General features: G+C 47.0%; 1 protein-coding gene across 3 annotated transcripts in view; it reads right to left on the reverse strand.

Annotated features, from left to right (window-relative positions):
- Nucleotides 1–18,722, reverse strand: part of Cabin1 (calcineurin binding protein 1) — a 116,204-nt gene that overhangs the window by 77,708 nt on the left and 19,774 nt on the right. For all 3 annotated transcript variants that reach the window (XM_021173767.1, XM_029482190.1, XM_021173768.2), the window contains exons 11-22: nt 18,259–18,395; nt 17,302–17,519; nt 15,090–15,168; nt 14,415–14,602; nt 13,299–13,451; nt 12,338–12,532; nt 9,941–10,183; nt 8,597–8,753; nt 7,326–7,441; nt 1,724–1,885; nt 422–628; nt 135–280 (exon numbers count right to left, since the gene is read on the reverse strand). In XM_021173767.1, coding sequence (XP_021029426.1) covers nt 135–280; nt 422–628; nt 1,724–1,885; nt 7,326–7,441; nt 8,597–8,753; nt 9,941–10,183; nt 12,338–12,532; nt 13,299–13,451; nt 14,415–14,602; nt 15,090–15,168; nt 17,302–17,519; nt 18,259–18,395 — 2,001 coding nt within the window. The remainder of the gene's footprint in view (nt 1–134; nt 281–421; nt 629–1,723; nt 1,886–7,325; nt 7,442–8,596; nt 8,754–9,940; nt 10,184–12,337; nt 12,533–13,298; nt 13,452–14,414; nt 14,603–15,089; nt 15,169–17,301; nt 17,520–18,258; nt 18,396–18,722) is intronic.

Below are 18,722 nucleotides of genomic sequence, written 5' to 3' on the forward strand. Positions count from 1 at the left end.
AATGCTAAACCATTTTGCCATTTTCCCCTTATCTTGCTACAGACAAGGAAACTTAACCTGGCTCACTGAACTGACTGAGCTAGCTAGAGTCAGAAGGCTCCTGCAGCAGCATAGCTCTTCAGCACACCACCCACCTGTTAGGGCAGATGCAGATATCATGCATGTAGAACTTGATGGCTTTAGACTGCTCCTTGTTCTTGAAATGGTAGTCAGCCAGGAGGTAGTAGAGCTCATTCAGCACGGGAGGGGTGGGGTCCGCTCCTTCTGGAAGGCAGGGCACCTAGCATGAGAGAAGACAAGTACGCAGTCAAGTATGCAACCTGTCAGTTCCTCTTCTGACCCCTGCAGGTGGTGCTGAGCAGACAGCAGTGCGTGTGGGGAAGCCCATCACCCCCACCATCCCATTTTCCCTGAGGCCCACCTCAGTTGAGGTTCCCTCAATGTAGGCAGAGACTTTGTCCATACTCAGAGCTGGCTTCTCTGTGCGGGGCACGATGGTAGCAATTCTCTTCAACAGGTTTGCCAAGTCAGCAGAAACAGTGCTTGTCTTGTAGCTATCAAATTCAGGGAGGGTCTTGGGCTTAAAATACTCAAACATAAACAGGGCATCCTCCCATATAAGATCCACCTTGAAAACAGACAGATGCAGACTCATGGTACATGCAAGGTTGAGAAATAAGGAAACGTTCGTTCATCTCCAATGTGATCAGCTAAGGTCACAGTGTGCTGGAGAAGACAAAGCCTCTTCCCTATCCTGCTTCTTTCATCTGCAATGGAGGGTGTAAGCATCCATTCCAGCTGTCTAAAATGCCCAAGTCTTTTGGGTTTTGGGTTGGCATAATATAATTTACCTTAGAATTAATTTCCAATGGCTCAAACTCCCTGAGGATATTACTGCACAAAATTATATTATTAATGTTATGGATGCAGGAAACAAAACTCAGAGCAGCAGTGTTCTTAACTGTTGAGCCATCCACTCACCTCAGCACTTGGATCTTATGGAGTCCAGGATGACTATGAGCTCACTCTAAGTTCTAAAGACCCTGCCTCCACCTCTCAAGGGTGTGCTCCACAGTACCTGGTTCTGTGTAACACTAGTGACAAACTAGGGCTTTATCCCTGCTGGGCAACTCTACAAACTGAACTACACTGCTAGCCTAAGACATTACTCTTAGGACTCACGCCTGGCTGGAGCTGGTCTCTAAAACTGCAAATGTTGGAAACTAAAGGTTATAATCTGTGAAACCATGCGAATTTGGTCAGGTGTGTGTGTGTGTGTGTGTGTGTGTGTTTTCTCATGGTGGGGGTGGGAAGCTAAGGCTCTACACCCTTAGGCAATAGTGGATGTACCATCCTAAGGAGCCTACACTTTAGGGTATAGAGTATCTAAGGCTGGAGAATGACTCATGGTATTAGCCACAACATAAAATACCCAATGGTACTCTGGAAAAAAACAAATCAGAAAGAAAAGTATCTATGGAATTATGCAAGTAATCCAAACTGCAAATAAACCTGTGAACAATTGTCATGCCATGCTGTATTTTGAATCATTATGGGTTATATCTTCTATGAAACCCCTTTCCTCTGATCAACCATCAGACCACACCTGCTCCAGGTACAGCCTGTGTGGGTCTGCACAGTACAACAAATCTAAGGTCCTCACAGGAGCTCCTGCTTTCCAACACTGCCCCTGCCAGGCCTGGGGTAGCAGGCTCACCCTCACCTGCTGGGCTGAGTGCTCCTCCAGGTACCTGGCCTTGCTCTTCTTGCTGGGGAAGCTGTACAGGCAGTAGAAACACTGCTCCAAGGCAGTCTCCAGCTCCTCCTTGTAGGGGTGAGTGTCTTCAGAGGCTGATGCAGCAAGCTCCTTTTGGAGAACTTGCACCTGTGACAGTGGAAAGAGATGCCTGAGGAAACAGATCTACAGGCTCAGCCTACATGTCAAAGCAGGACCCCAGGGGGACCACCACTTCATTGACTCTTTTACCTGGAGGAGGCAATGTCTGGGGTTCTTGTATGGCTCGATTCCAAAAGTCCTGCTTCCTAGAAAGGACTTGATATCCCTACAGAACTGCTCTGGCTGGCTCTGGCAGTAGGATCCTCTGAAGCATGTGACTAACCCACCTGACTTTGGCACACCACGCCAGCATTAGAACCACCACAAGATATTCTAGGTACATCTCCATTCATTTACTAAGTGTGCATTTACTGAGCAGCAGCTTTTCTTAGGCACAGTTTGACACAGAACTTAATTCTTAAACGGTCAGATTCCAATGGAGGAGATGGTGCTAAATACGGACAAACAACTCTAAACCCCACGAGGGTTGAGGAAAACCTCCCAACAAACCGTCACTGAGAACCAGAGAGACAAGGACAATACAGCAAAGCAGTCGTGGCTCTGGATAGGAAATGTTATGTCTAAATTTATTCCCAGGGAAGTTCAACTTTAATCTCCACAAGTTCTGTTGTCTTTGTTCTACTGAGAGAGTCTGAGGCGTTGCAGAGACCCTCCTGCCCACAAACTCTTTCTTCTTTACAGAAAAAAGTGTGACCATCCTGTGATGAGGCACTAACATAAGAGAGAAAAAAAGAGAGACCCATAAAGAGTGAAAAGAAAGGGGGAATGAAGGTATCCATAGACTATAATCATTAATATAGAAATACATCAAGTCCATGACCCATTATAATTAACCAAATAATAAGTTAAGAGACCATGTCTAAGAGAGATCTCTTTTTAAAATGTTCCAATATGTTTGCAAAACAAGACAGAAATAAAAATTAATTTAAGCATCTACTTGCAATAGGAAGTTTTTAAAAGATTCCCAGGTTTGGAAGTATAGGACCCCAGCAGACCACATGCCTGGCACATACAAGGCCTTCTTGGACCCCCAGAAACACACACAAAAACTTAGTCTTCAAACAAAATGCATATAACTGAAATAAGAAATGGGAACATGTAAGACTGAAATACATGGAGAGATATACTATTTTTGACTAAGGAGTTCAATGTGGCTACTTCTCTCCCATTTAATCAATAAGGCCACTGACTCTAACCAAAATTCCAGGGAGGGTACAATTTCTCAAAATTTTATGCACTTATCTAATAACGTTATGGAAGGAAGAGCTAAGAATATCCTAAAGACTATAATGGGAAAAAGGTAAGGACATGAATCCTATAGTTACCAGACCATCTGTGGCACCAGCACAGGACTGGACAGGCTGCTTACTTACATCAGCACAAACAGTGTCTAATGATAACCCCTGTGTACTCACAGGGGATGAAGGAGCCTCAGGTTCAGTGGGAAAATTCTTTAATGAAGAGCTCAAACCAACTGGCCATCTATATGGAATGTGAAACTGGGCCTGCCTTATCTTATAAACAAACAAACATTGACAAGGAATGAAGAATGCATGTAACAATGTGTTTCACTGTTTACTGACAGGGTTTCATGTGCCTGAGGTGACTCTGGACTCCTGATCATCCTGCCTCACCACCCAAGTGCTGGGATTCCAGGCATGTGCTATAATAATTTCTTTTGTTTTTTCCATCCATCCTTCCTTCCTTCCTCTATTGTTTACGTTTGTTTGTTTATTTGCTTTATGGAGGAGAGGGCACTGTCATACCATGACACACATGTAGAGGGACTCGGTTCTCCCCTCCCATCATGTAGGTTCTAGAGAGCAAACTCAGGCCATGAGGCTTGACAGCATATGCCTCCCCATTGGCCCCGAGAAGGATCGCTTAAATGGGGACATCACACCAATAAAGGAAAAGCCTGGTGACCTGATATTACATGTTTACATTCTGGCTGGATGTGCAGGTCATGCCTATACTCCTAGCTCTCAGAGGGCTGAATCAGGAGTATCTGGAGTTTAGTATAGGATACATAGTGAGACCCTGTCCCCAAAGACAAAACAAGAACCTCAGAATTCTGTAGATGAGACATCACACGAAGTTAAACCACAGCAGCTGCCCAGAAACAATTGCCCAGGAATGGTGTGTGGTACATGTATCAAATTCAGTAAAAGTGGTGGGACACGCCAGACAAGGGCTGAAAATCTGTAGAGAACCAATTTGGGGGATGATGCAGAGAATGTAAGTTAGTTCACAGGAAAACTTACAAATTTTATGAGCAGCCAAATTATAAGAGAGGCAACCAAGAATAAACAAATATAAAATGGTATAGAGGTGGAAGAAGCCGAGTGAGGAAAGCCCCAGTGAATGTGTATTCTGACATGGGCATGACCTATTTAAGGTGCCAAGGCCAAATGACCCATAGGACATTGGCAAAGCCATTCCCCATAAGGGCCAGGCTCAAGAGTAATAGCAAAGCTTTTCTCTTGTACAGCTTCCTCCACTCAGGTGTTTACAGCCTGAGACTGATGGCCAACAGAGACATACTATCAAACTAATCCCTTCCACTGTGCTGTGCCTAATGAACATACTGAAGTTCCAGGTTGGCGGCAGGATGCTAGAGGGAACAGTTAAGAGAACTCTTATCTGATCCCACTTCACTGTCTTTCTTTAGTCCCTCATAGTCCCTAACCAGAATTCCAGAACCCAAGCTGCACAGGATGTGGCAAAAAACGTACCCAACCTCATTAATAATTGTAAGGCATTACAAAGAATAAAGATCAACAGAATTCCTCTTGGATCACTATCAGTGTTTAAGTATAGTATACAGGCCTGCAAAGGGTCTGGGAGACTGCACAGCACACAAAGTGCTCACTGTACAGGCATGAAGAGGACTTGAGTTTGATCCCCAGAACTCATATTTAACAAGTGGGGTATAGTGGGGTCTGTGCTTGGTAATCCCAGCATGAAGAGACAGAAAGAGATGGATCCTGGAGCTCAGCCTACCAGCTAGCCAGCCAGTCTAGCATAGAGGCACAGCACATGAGGAAGGACACCACCTGATAAACTTACACACTATTTTTTTTGTTTTGTTTTTGTTTCTGTTTTTGTTTTTTGAGACAGCGTTTCTCTGTGTAGCCCTGGCTGTCCTGGAACTCACTTTGTAGATGAGGCTGGCCTTGAACTCAGAAATTCACCTGCCTCTGCCTCCCGAGTGCTGGGATTAAAGGCGAGTGCCACCACGCCCGGCTTGCTCGATAGTTTTATGTCAACTTGACACATGCTAGAATAATCACAAAGGAAGGAGCCTCTGATGAGATGTCTCCATAAAATCCAGCTGTAGGGCATTTTCTTAGTGATTAACCTAAGAGGGCTTAGCCCATTCTGGGCCATCCCTGGGCTGGTGGTCCAGGGTTCTATAAGAAAGCAGGCTGAGCAAGACATTAGGAGCAAGCCAATAAGCAGCACCCCTCCAAGGCCCCCGCATCAGCTCCTGCCTTCAGATTCCAGTCCTGTTTCAGTTCCTGTCCTGACTTCCTTTAGTGATTGAAGTATAGCCTTTATTTAAATAAACCCTTTCCCCTCAACTTGCTTTTGGTCATGGTGTTTCATCAATGCATTAGTAACCCTAAGACACATAGGTTCTGGGGATCTGAATGCTGGTTCTCAACCTTACACAGCAACCACTGAGCCATCTTCCCCACTTGCCTTCATGAGAGAGCTGCCTTGAGACCTCCTAGAAGCAGTGTCTCTGTACTCTGGCAGAGCACTGAAGCAGGCTGACTCCTAGATAGCAATACAGGCTTTGCAAGCTATCAATCCTATGCATGCAAAAGCTCTGTACACACTCTCAGTCTCCTTGACTGTGTCTAGAATCAACTAAAACCCAAACTTCTGGGCAGTCCTGTAATGGATTTTCTTGATTATTTGAGGTGGGAAGACATCCTAAATCCAAGCTATATGTTCTCACGGCAGCCCACATAAATGGACATGGAAGAAGGAAGCTATGCTTTTTTGCCTGCTTGCCCTCACTCTCACTGGCAAGTTTATCTATACTGCTGCAGCAGCTGGTATTAAAAGTCCAAGTTCTGGGGCTGAAGAGATGGCTAGAGGTTAAGAGTACTGACTGCTTTTCCAGAAGTCCTGAGTTCAATTCCCAACAACCACATGGTGGCTCACAACCATCTGTAATGGGATCCAATGTCCTCTCCTGGTGTCTGAAGACAGCTACATTATGTTTATACATAAAATAAATAAATAAATAAATCTTTTAAAATAAAAAAAAGTGAAACTTTTCAGGATTCCAACAGAGACTGAAAATGAGCAGTTCTCCAGGGAGTATCCTGGACTCTATCCCCATTTTGGGACTGCTAAGACATCCAACCTCATGGACTGAACAACTACTGGAGTCTTAGCCTTTCTGTTTTGAGACAGACATCACTGGACGACCCAGACTATGTCCTGTAAGTCAGTCTAATAAGTCTTCTTTAATATCAGTTCCATCAGCTCTGCTCCTCTGGAGCCCTGATTCACACAAATCTGCATCTGTTTTGTGCCAGGTGCTACATTAAGCACTTGGATTCAGCACTGAACCAAGTGAACAAAAATACCTACTCTTTAGACCTCACGCCAGCGGAGGAAAGTCAAATAATAAACACAGTAAGTAAATGACAGACCCCCATAAGTAGTAAAAATTGGGTGAAGATAGGGCAAACTAGAGAAGCACTGGGGAGAAGCTACAGCTACAAAGGATATGCCCACCCAACAGAAGTTACCCAGCAGAAGACTTTTTATAGGGCCAAAGAACAAAGATTTTAGGCCTTGCAAACCATACATATTCATCTTGTACCTGCCAGTGCATAGTAAAAGCAGCCATAATTGCTATGTAATAAATAAATGCCACAATAAAACTCTATTAGCAAGTATACAGGCTGAGCTAGATACTCCTCCCTTGGTACATGCAGAAAACTTGATGCTCTGTAATTTGTCTGGCACTACCTGGCTTCCTAATCAGCAGAGACTGGTTCATGCTGCTTATCTTCAGTAAACCCAGAGAGCGACCACGAATCAGTCGCAGTGGGCAAGTTTAAGACTGACCACAGTCAGTATAATAGTTCCTGACTGCACAATGAGGACCTGTGCTTTCACCATGGTGTATGCCAAAGGCTCAAGGATAACGGGGTCAACTAACTATGGACTAACGTCTTTGAAACCATGAGCCAAAAGGAATTTCATCCATTAAGATGATTACCTCTAGTATTTTGTCACAGTAAGAAAGAAAAAAGCCACAGGAACCAAGTTCAGACTTTCAGCAGTTAAGTTTTAGAAATTAGAGATGTGCATTATTAGTCAAAGATGCATAATGGGGACCCTACAGTCAGACAAACACAAGCCCAAAGGAGTCACTTTGGCTTTTCCCACCTCTCTCCCTTGCCCCAGCCTTATATTGTCCGCCCAATGAGTCACTCACATAGAACCGCAGCAGAGCTCCATCTGAATTGCAGCACCAGGACCTCCTGCCCAGGTACTCATGCGCCGTGTTGAGCAGCATGAGGGAAGATGGGAGCATGGGCATCTCCGATATCCCTGGGAAGACAGGAGTTAGTGCAAAACCATGCAGCAGCAGAGGATGGCAGGATGCCTCTTCTTCAGGGACTTTTATGACCACAGAATTTTCTCTTTCCTCTTTCTGTCTTCTAAGTAATTACCTAGCTGGATTTCATAAGCAATCTATGCTTATAAAAACCAACTGAAATCATACATCTTTCTAAATGTAATTGAATACTTCATTCACACACACACACACAAAAAAAAAACTACCCTGAGAACCAATACTGGCTTCTGATGCACATCTCTCAAAGCACCTTCTGTGCTTTTCAAAGAGAAGTTACAGCAGTCGGGTCATACATGCGCCATTCACAACTCTGTAAGACTCCTCTACTCAGGCTTACTTGACTACGAAATCGCCACTAAATATCTGTGCGTCACTAAATCATTACTAGTTTCCCCCAAAAGCCCCAGGATTCTTGGAACTCTGGGCTATGCATAGACCATTAGCACCTTATTTGGGGGAAGGGCAAGTGAATTAAGACAGTGGAGAGACACAGCGCCATGCCCGCCTGTCCACAGAACATGTCTGCTCTTCCCTGGGTGTGTTACCCTAGCTGAGGGCACTAAACTATTTCCTCTTGCTTACTTACTTGCCCACAGCTTGCCTGCTTCTTTTCATTGAGAAAGGCTCTCTCTGTGTAGCTCTGCCTATCCTGGACCTTGCAGTCTAGAGTAGGCTGGCCTTGAACTCACTCACAGAGATCCACCTGCCTCTACCTCCCAAGAGCCGGGATTAGGTGTATCTGCCACTATGTCCAGCTCTTGCTGGCAGCTTTTAGAAAACACTTCGGTATGGGTAATTTTCATTGTTATAAGAAAAATAATAAACATTTATGGTTACACGTTTCACTACTCAAGTCTTTTGTGAAAACAATTTAGTACAAATACATCCTACAGACATTCATTACTAGACATTTATATTAAACAAAAATCACTGAGCAAAGGGTCTCCATGAGGCGAGGGTACCCTGAGGTGTGCCTATGGCGTAAATCCTACAGTGCTGCAGAGGCTCAACAAGCTGGGCAGCTCACTAGCATAATCCTACTCACAATACCTGGGACAAGGCCACAGGGCCCCACAGCGTGGGACAGGAAAGGCCCATCCCTCCTAGCCTACAGTCAGTGCACGCACCTTCTTCTGTTGGGTTCTGGAGCTGCTGCTGGTGGCACAGGGAGCGGAAAGTGTCTTCCTCCTGCCAGATGATTCTGTGCAGGATGATCCAGGGCAGCACAGAGGAGACATAGGGCTCCTTGGGCTCCTCTTGCACAGCCATGCTGCAGTCGATGACCTGGCAGAGGACACCAGCACATCACAACATGGCGGCCTCCTCAGGCCTCTTGACATGAGCCTATGCTGTAACACCTTCCGGAGGAGGTGAGGCATGCTGTCTGCCTACCAGTATCCCAGTTTGTCATCAGACAGACTCCCAGAATGACCAATGGCAATCTCATGCCACATGCAGTTACTGACCATGGCGAGGGGACCTAACACCCAGGGGAAGGCAGGCATGGAGAAGCTATGAGCCGTGTGGGCATATATAGACACTACCATAAAAGCAGGAGTGGCAATAGGGTTTCATGCACAGGGTGAGCAGGCAGAAGCCCTCAAGGCTTCCAGGTAAATGACTGTGGTATGCCTAACACCCAGAGAGGGCAGGGCATGAGGGCATAGGACACATTCACAAGCCAGGATCCCAGAGGTGGCCCAGAAAAGTTTCAGCTAAGAAAACAGAAGAGGAAAAGCTGGAGATCCGTGCACCCTGGCACCCGACCCAGACAGTATGTGAAGGGTTTAGGGAAGGGAGGAGACATTCGTATTTGTGGCAGGATGGTGACTGGACTAAAAAAGTACAAGGTACAGGAAGGACTACTACAGGGCTTCCACAGCTCATCAAAGCAATGGCAGGGACCTAGACTATGGCAGAACAAAATGGAGGGTAAAATAAACCTAGAGGAGGGAAGCTGTGGCTTAGCAGGACTTATGCATGGCCAAAGTATGAGTTTAGAAGATAGCAGAGGACACTCAATGAAGATTGCGTGCCCCAACGCTGGCCTGGGAAACAGGGGGCACTGTGGCCAACCTAAGATAGCAGTACTACCTCTCAACCCGAAGTTCTAGGGTAGCTAGCGTGAGGAATAGGAAAGCCCAGAAAGTAGCCAGACCTGGACTCTAGTCCTCGCTCTGCCTCTTGGCACACTAAATGCAGACAGAACCTCTGCTCTAAGCCTACCTCTGCCCCTCTGGAACAGGATGTCTGAGGATCTTTGTTATACCAGTATTACATCAACTCTACCTCTAGAGGAAGCAGCTCCAGGTCTGTATCTGAGGGCAGCTGCCTCCTCACACTCCACAGTCCTAGCCAGAGAAGCCAACGTGTCCCTCGGGTACATAACTTGGTGAGTAGCAGTGAACCTCAGAAGGGCTATCAGAGACACGCCTGCTGAGACAGCACAGGATCAAGAAGAGCTGGGTTACCTGAATGAGGTTGTTGGTAAGGCGGACAAGGCCAGTGGTCGAGGATGACTCCTTAAGGATACTGCCACTGCTGTCTGACGACAGTGCTTGCTCGATGCCTAGCAGCAGTTGGGTCACTGTGGCCACCCACTCTTCCTTGGCTGCAGATTCACTTGAGTTCAGCATCTGCTGGACCGCTTCATTCAGAGCCACATCAGAACATTCAAAACACTGTCTGTGGTCCTTCAGCCGCAGCAATGAGTCCTGAACACAAGAAGAAAAACAAAACAAGGGGTGTGCTGTCCACCTGACACACCACACTGGGACCTCAGGTCTGAGACTGGGGGAAAACAAAGGATAGGACCAAAGACCCAGGAGCAGCCACCACAAGAGCAGCTCCACAGCCTTAAGGCAGGCACGAGCACACTCTGACTTGGGAACAATGGCAATGTGGCAGGCCACCCGCCAGGGCGCTTCTAGAAAACTCTTTTACTTTTGTGCCTAATCTTCCCATTTATAAATCTGGGCCTCTATGAACTGGACCATGGAGCCAGCAAGTAGCAGAGCTGAGACCAAGTGACTAATTCCCTTTGTTACTAACCTAACCCTAACCCCTAAAACATAAATATTTTATTGCTGTTCATACTGTGAATGTCTGATATGCAGGATATCTGGCATGTGACCCGTGAGAAAGGGTCACTTGACCCCCCAAATGCATCTTGAGGGTTGAGAACCACTGCTCTAACAGAACATAAGGCTCAAGGCCAGAAAGAACAAAAAAGCAGAAGACTAACTGCCAACTAGTGTTGAAACCAAATTACCACTCTCTGTGGACAATACTAACACATACCTAAACAAATAAACAGAAAACAGTAAAAAGAAATAAGAACTTCATTAAGAGGCTAGGTTCAAACTAAATAGACAAAAATCAATAGGATTCTTACAAACCAACAATGCACAATTAAAAAGTCTGACTAACAACCCAGAATAGCAACATCTAAAAAGTACCTGAGTGAGAAGAACTATTAGCCACACTGAGGAACATAGAAAGCAGCCTGCTGAATTGGGAGCTCATTCTTGTATCCTTCCCTTCACCGTGAGAAGGATTCCAACTTTGATGCTCAACCCCAGAAATGCCAAAGCAGCCAAGTTAAAATAAGCAAGCCATTCACCATGGCTGCCGCTGTGGGTGAGCAAGGAAGGGTATCCCTTCACCACTGCTGCAGACAGCATGGCTCCCTCCTCCCCTCTACAGCCTTCCTGGCCACTGCCAGGCACTCTGAGGAACAGCAGATGAGCACTGTCCCAACCTAGGAACAATGACACAAACGCACAGTAAAGAAAACCACAGCCATCTACCTGTGAGCATGAACAGATCCTGACAACATTAAAAACTGAGAGCATTGCATATAAAAACAAAACAAAAATGAAGTCATGATTTAATAATAACAAATGACATATGGGGGGGGGGGGGAGATCCAATGAGAAAAAAAAAACTTTAATTATTAAAAATAAAAAATAATCACTCCACTCAGTAAGAAACAGGCAGCAACAATCGGAAATCACTTACTCCTAGAAGCAGAAGCCCCATAGTGTATGGCCCAGTCCTTAGAACAGCCCATAATACAGGGCAACACTTCTCCCAAGAAAAAAGCTTCCGGCCACATCTACTGACAGGAACAAGATAATATCTGAGCATGGGGGCCATCCTACAGAGGGCTGGCCCCATCCCTCCTCTTTGACACTCAGCATACTGGCTCTCCCCTCCACACACTACCATTCTAAGTACCCTTCAGTGTAACAGAGATGTGTCAGACACATTTCACTGCTCTCTGGAGGGTCCTACCTCACCCACCGCCCAGGCCAGGAGCCAAAGCACCCTCCTACTCCTCTCCACTCTCCTAAACCATCTCTCTCCTCCCTCCGACCATGGCTGAGAAGAAACAATTGTTCTCACAGCTGCACCTCTTCAGTAGTTCCCAGTTCAAGAAAGGTAACAATTAAAACGCCAAGTGAAGAGGCTGGAATATTTCTGTCCTCCTTCCGACCCAAAGGGGAAAGAGCCAACAGATTAATGTACAGGCGGTATTAGTGCATAAACCAGAAGGAGACAGAGTCCAGGCTGGCCATGTTTGTGTCAATCCGACTCAGGACGGGAGTGCTAACAATGACAGAGGATATCTTAACCATTCTTTCCTCCCGTGGCAAAACTGCAATCCTACCGAGGCAAAACTGCAATCCTACCGAATAATAAAATCTAAACTCCTAGGTTCTAACACTATCCCAATCTTGACCATGTCTTTGGCCTGACATCATTTTCGGTGTTAGGCTAAGCTCCCACTTGTCTCTTTTCGTTATTGTTTCATACACAAGTGAAGGCAATATAAACATGGGTGGGACTCAAGTGTAAGCACCTACCTGCAGCAGAAGCAGCTGGGCTGGCCTCTCAGGAATGGACGTCATAAACTCCAGGTGTTTGGCTCGGTCAAACCCACTGGTACACAACGTGGGCCGGAGCAGATGCACCACAGCCTTGTAGTCACCTGCCTCAAACAGCCGCTGGATCTCCTCCAGGGACTGGCACCTTTCCAGAGACTTCAGGTTCTTATCAATCTGAAAAGGACCCAAAAGTGCGGTCTGGGGGAGAATCCCTCACCTCTTCCCCGAACTTAGCCACCGCCTGAGTCATCCCATCCAGACAGGAAAGACAAGCACATACTCCAGCACTCCATTTCACCCAACAGTAGGCTCCCTCACGTAACACATATCAGCGTCCACACAATGTGGACACTCCTTCAAAAATGTCTACATTAATGCCGAGGTATATTATCAGTGCGAAAGCTTCACAGTCACAGCTCAGCAAACCAGACTTGAACCACCATGGACTGCCATTATTGACTAACAGGGCCCTTTCCCCACCAGAGGCCCAATGCATCCCGGCACACAGGCAGCAGAGTGCCTAAAACACTCAAAGGCAGAGGAATCTAAAAGCTACTTTGAGCCATGTGAACCCATCACAGATGAGGAACTGCAGCAGGCAGAGGGGGCACAGGGAGACGGGGACCACCAGCAGCTGCCTGTTCTTCCACCCCACAGCCAGGCCAGCACGGTCTGCATAGCTAGCACATCCCTCCATCTCTGCTAGGGCTGCCACTGCTCGAAAGAGAGGGGAACAGCTACTTCTACTCCAGGCTTGCTCAAAGCTTCCACACTTGATGGTGGACAAGCTCCTTGTCCTGCTTCACTCCCCTTCCAGGACCTCCTGCTCAGCACGTGGGCAACTCTTATTCCACAGGAGCAGATCAGGTCTGGTGGATCTGACAGATCAACTCAGAATAAGGCTTCCACCAAGAAAATACCATTAAAAGCTTCCACTCACTTCCTCCAGAGAGACAACCGAGTCATTGTGAAGGTTGGGCAGGCGGATGACTATGTCCCCTTGCTCAGCCCCTGCCTGGGCTTGGATAGCACTGGAGCTCTGCAGTATTTCTGTGCAGATATCATAGTTCTCCAAGGCTTGTTCCATGTCTCCCTGCTCAGAAGAAAAAAACCAAGAAATGGGGGCAAAAAGTAGAGAACTAATTGTGTTATTTCAGGTCCCACACATTCCTGGTCTAGATGCAGACACCCTTAAGTTGTTTTTCCTTATTTGCTTAAAGACAGGGTCCCATAATCCAAGCTGATCTGATACTAACTAATGCAGATTGGCCTTAAACTCCATCCCTCTAAGTGCTAGGATTACAGACATATGCCACAAAGCTAAATTTTATAACTCAGTATTGCTATCCTCTTACTCTACCCCAAAAAAGGCTTTCCAGAAAAGTGGGGCTAGCCAAATATTTGTTGACTGAGTAAGTGAATGAGCGACCCATGCCTCAATTCTGTGAAATGCAGGATCACTAACGCGTGTCACAGGTGAAGACATCAATGCTAGCTTAGCACAGCCAGATGTCATGCAGACCTGGAGTTAGAATCAAGGTCTGTCCTAAGTGTAGAACTGATATCCTCCTCCACACTAAGTGTGTTGCTTCCCTCAGACCAAGCTGCTGCAGTTGCTGAGATCTGGCTGTCTTTGACACAGGCTTTGACACCAATTGATAACACTGACTGGTACTGGGGAACTGCCAAGTCACTCCGGCCTTCCCAGCTAGGCTCTAAGGAGAAGCTTCCTCAAACCCTCAAAAACAGATGAGTTGTTCCTTTTGGAGAGCTCTGTTCCATCCCTGACACTTGCCTGAGTTTCTCAGGAAAACGGAAAGGGTCAATTGAGGCAATCTTGAGTAGGGGTTGCTAAGGAACACAGAATCCCTCCCACAGTTCTGTGGTGGGCACTGAGGTACTTTCCAGAATGGCAGTCATGTTTGGGCTGCTGAGATGCTCGCAGTTCCCCACCATACCCCATGTCCTCAGACCAAGCCCAGTAGGGCTATGGATGTACATTTCCTCAATATGGCCAATTCTTTGCCCTCCCTCCCTGTAATAGCATGGATCTAACCTGTAGTGCCAAGAAACGTGCCTTCAGCCAGTAAACACGGACAACAAACTCCAGCCAGCCGTCCTCAAACAGGTCCCGCTGAGATGATGCAAATGACAGCTGCAGGAGGTCACCCAGACAGTGGGTGCCTGGGAAGTCAGGCCCAAACCTGCCTGTCACCACACCAGCAGGGCAGTTCCGGGGAGACACTGAAAACCATCAGAGCACTGTGAGCCTCTCATGTACACCATCCCAACACCCTCCTGCCCTCCCATGAGAGGCACTGAGTCGTCCTGTGAGCAGCAGGCCAGAGGGGAGCTCAGATGGTACAGGTGCACAGACCCGGGAGCTTCGAGGAAGGGGGCCACTAACCTCCCTGACTGGACTCTGAGCTCATGTGCACTCTGCCAGGTGGAAGCCACTAGACGGATCTGAGAGAACTGCTGAGACATAGCCCTGAGTAGACACTCCAAAGCCAGCACTCTAGCTTCTCAAGTCCCAAATAACAGCAATAGCAGTGCGTGTCACACCTGCCTCTGCAGCCGCCTCCCAAGTATTGGGGATTTACCAGAGATACTTAAAAGCCATCTCAGAGAAGACACCCACACTGCATGAACCAACACCCCACTTTAGCTTCCTTCCCTCAGCCTTTTGGGGTCCAGAAAATCTCCACACTAAGGAGCAGATGCCTCTTACCTGCAGAGCTTCTGCCTTTGGTCAGTAACCACTGGTCCAGTTGGAGCTCCATGCAGGAGAGAGACATCAGCATCATGTCCTGTGGGACGAGAAGCACAGGGAGTGATAAACTCACAAAGATTTGCCAAATAATGAAGTGGCCGTCTAAATTTAACTTTTTTTTTAGGACAGAGTCTCATGTATCCCAAGCTTGGCCTTAGAATGACTCTGCAACCAGTGGTTGACCTTGAATTTCTGTATCTCTTGTTTTCATCTCCTGAGTCCTGGGGTTACAGGCGTGGTCCACCATGTTTGTTCTAGGGCTGAGGGATCCATCCCAGAGCTTTGTGCATGCCTTGCAAACATTCTACTAACTGAGCTACATCACCAGCACGAATATTTACTGCTTACAAACCTGTTTAAAATGTATTTATTTATTTTTCCTCTTTTTTTTTAAAGAATTCTTTATTTTATGTATATGCATACACTATGGCCACCCTCAGACACCCCAGGAGAGGGTGGCGGATCCCAGCACAGATGGCTGCACCTCCATGTGGGTGCTGGGAACTGAACAGTCAGTGCTTTGCTCTCCACTTGGGTTAGACTGCGCATGTGCATACGTGTGTACTGTGAGTACGGTGTGGTGGCAGGAGTGTGGAGGATCAGAGAACCTTTACATGGGTTCCAGGATCATGCTCAACTTGTCAGGGGCTGTACAGCAAGCTCTTTTACCCACTGAGCCATCTTTTGTAGTGCCTAGATTTACTTTTGATGAAAACACAATTCTTCCTTCCACCTGTTACTAAACAACAATCAACGGCTACTTGCCGAGATATTTAGATAAAACAAGGGATGGCTCTACCTAGGGAGGAAGCAACCTGTTGCCTTACTTCTGCAGCAGACCAGACACAGGCTGTCCACCTTTAAACACTCACAAGTACCAGCAGTGTGATGTGTCATCCCCAGAGCACTACGGAAGCTAAGACTCAGGGAAAGGGCACTGCCAACAGGCAGCTAGGAAAAGGTCAGCCCCACCTCTGGAGTCCAAAAGCTGGCTCTACTGGTTCACACTGTTCCTAGAGGGAACAAGGCCAGTGGGGAAAAACTACTTGGAGGTATTCCAGTGAGGTTTGCTCAGCAAGGAAGCAATGGCTCTACAGGCATGTCAACTCCAGCCTGACTCTCAGCCAGAGATCTTACCTGGAATGGGCCCTGTGGTGGTTTGAATGAGAATGACCCCATAGGCTCATAAGTTTGAATACTCATACCCAACTAGTTAAACAGTGTGTGAAGAATCAGAATGTATGGCCTTATGGGAGAAGGTGTGCCACGGGGGCAGGCATGAGTTACTGGCTATTTGTGAAGATGTAAGTTCTCAGTTGCTGCTTAGTACCTTCCCTGCCTGCCTGCCTGCTGCCGCACTCCCTGATGATGATGTCCTCCTAGCCCTCTGGAACTGCAAGCCCCAAAGAAACCCTCCTTCCTATTAGCTTGCCTTGGTTATGGTGTCTTATTACAGCAACAAAAAAATAATGAAAACAGACACTGATGGCTCTTGTTTTCCTACCTCAGCATCTGGCATTCTACCTTCAAGAAGAGAAGTGGATCTGACAGCCTATGTCTCCTTGAGCTCTAGAAAATACTACAGCAGGAGCCTGGATAGAGAATGCAGCAGACAGGGCTGAGTAAGGCTCAGTTCCCTACTGCTGGAGGCCCCATTACTCCCCTAAACGCCCAACTTAGCTTTTATACTACTATTTTCCCAGCTGATAAATATATGCATAGGGCTGGAGAGATACAGTTCAGTGGTAGAGTGTTTATCCAGCATGGACAAGTCCCCCAAAACCATGCATGGACACAAAAACCTCTTTTTAAATTAGTAATAGATCCTAGCTTTTCAAATATAGCCAAAGGTTCCTTTTCTTTTCCCTGGCACCCCTTCCATCTCAGTAAACAACACTAGAAGCCCTCCCCATGGCTTCTTCCTCAGGTCCAGATGTCTTGGCAGCTGGGTTCAAGAATCTTAACTTCATTGCACTGCCACTAATAGAAATGGCTGGCAACAAAGTACTCCATTCAGTCATTAGGGCTCTTCCGGGCATAAGACAGACCATGAGATTCCTGCCTCAAACTACACAATGGCCCAAGTTCTAGACTTGGATCAGCCCTGAACCTGTGGAAGCTCCCAGTCACTGGCTCCCTGACCCAGACACTAGCCTTAAGAGGCGCTCACCTTGATGTGCTTGTTGCTGCAGTCCCTCAGCAATGGGTTGGGCAGGCTGGTGCTATGCCTCCTCCAGCTGTGGTAGACGCTAAGGACGACATCCGCCAGCCCTGGGGGCCACTTGAGCAGGAACTTGTGGCCCATGCTCTTCAGATAACGCATCATAAGCTCCAGGAGGCCCCCGTTGGTCAGGTTCTCCATCAGGAACGCATGCACATCCTGCTTCTCTGTCCACACAAGGAAAACAACCTCACCAAAATGAACAGGCCCTCCTGGGTTCAGTTTCTCTTCTCTTTGGAAGAGGACAGCTTGTGTTCTGCTTCCCCCACTCAATCTACATGAAGTTAAGGTCACACTGAAGTATTGATGCCAGGCTACCAGGATTCAATGCTGGCTCCAACCCTTGTCAGTGGTAAACAAGCCTCTCAAAGTTCACATGTCTAAGATGAACACCAAAAGGGCTGGCCAGTGCTGCATGTGCAGTGAATGAGATCATACACACAAAACAGTGTGTGAGACATGGTACACACAGAATAGATGTGATAACACACATTAAACTTTCAAAGGCAAGCCTCTCAATCCAGTGTTAAGTTTACAGCCTCAGGAGCACAGCAAGTATGCACCTGGATCCCTCAGCTGACCACAGGCAGCTCCTTCACCAATTTTTAAAAAAGATTTATTTATTTATTTTATGTATGTAAGTACACTGTAACTGTCTTCAGACACACCAGAAGAGGGCATCAGATCCCATTACAGATGGTTGTGAGCCATCATATGGTTGCTGGGAATTGAACTCAGGACCTCTGGAAGAGCAGTCAGAGCTCTTAACCACTGAGCCATCTCTCCAGCCCTTTCTCCAACTCTTATGAAACCCTAGAACCACTCTGCAGAGCAGAAGCCAGGCAGGTCCCAGGCTGATGGAAGGAAGACTGCCCAGCAGTGACAGAGCATACTGCCCACTCCTACCAGATTCCATGAATGTGGCTGAGTCGAAGGACAGGCGATGAGGTCCCACATTGGAGAAGCTCTCCAGTTTGGCTTCTGCCTGAACTTCATAGTTATTAAATGGATCATCTTCCTCCTCAGGGTCCAGTTTTCTTAACCTACATGAAACATGCTAAAATCACGACAGCCATCCCGCTCCCTGTGACGGAGCATCCCAACGCCTCCTAGTAGAGCAACTAAATCAAGCCAAGATAGCATTGACTGAAACAGATGTTGAGAACATCCACACCCTGGCCCCAGGAGCCGCTGCGTCTCTCCAGATTTCCGTGACTGATCGTTCCCACACTTGTTCATTTATACCACCAACAGATGGCTGCTGAGCAAAGCCATGCGCCAGACACACAACCATAAATACAGGGTGGAGAGGTGGACCATGAGCAGGGAAAACACAAACAGCCCACATCAGGACCAGCACCAAGCAGTTG

The sequence above is a fragment of the Mus caroli genome, chromosome 10 (assembly GCF_900094665.2).
Source record: "Mus caroli chromosome 10, CAROLI_EIJ_v1.1, whole genome shotgun sequence".
In the NCBI taxonomy this organism is placed as follows: Eukaryota; Metazoa; Chordata; class Mammalia; order Rodentia; family Muridae; genus Mus; species Mus caroli.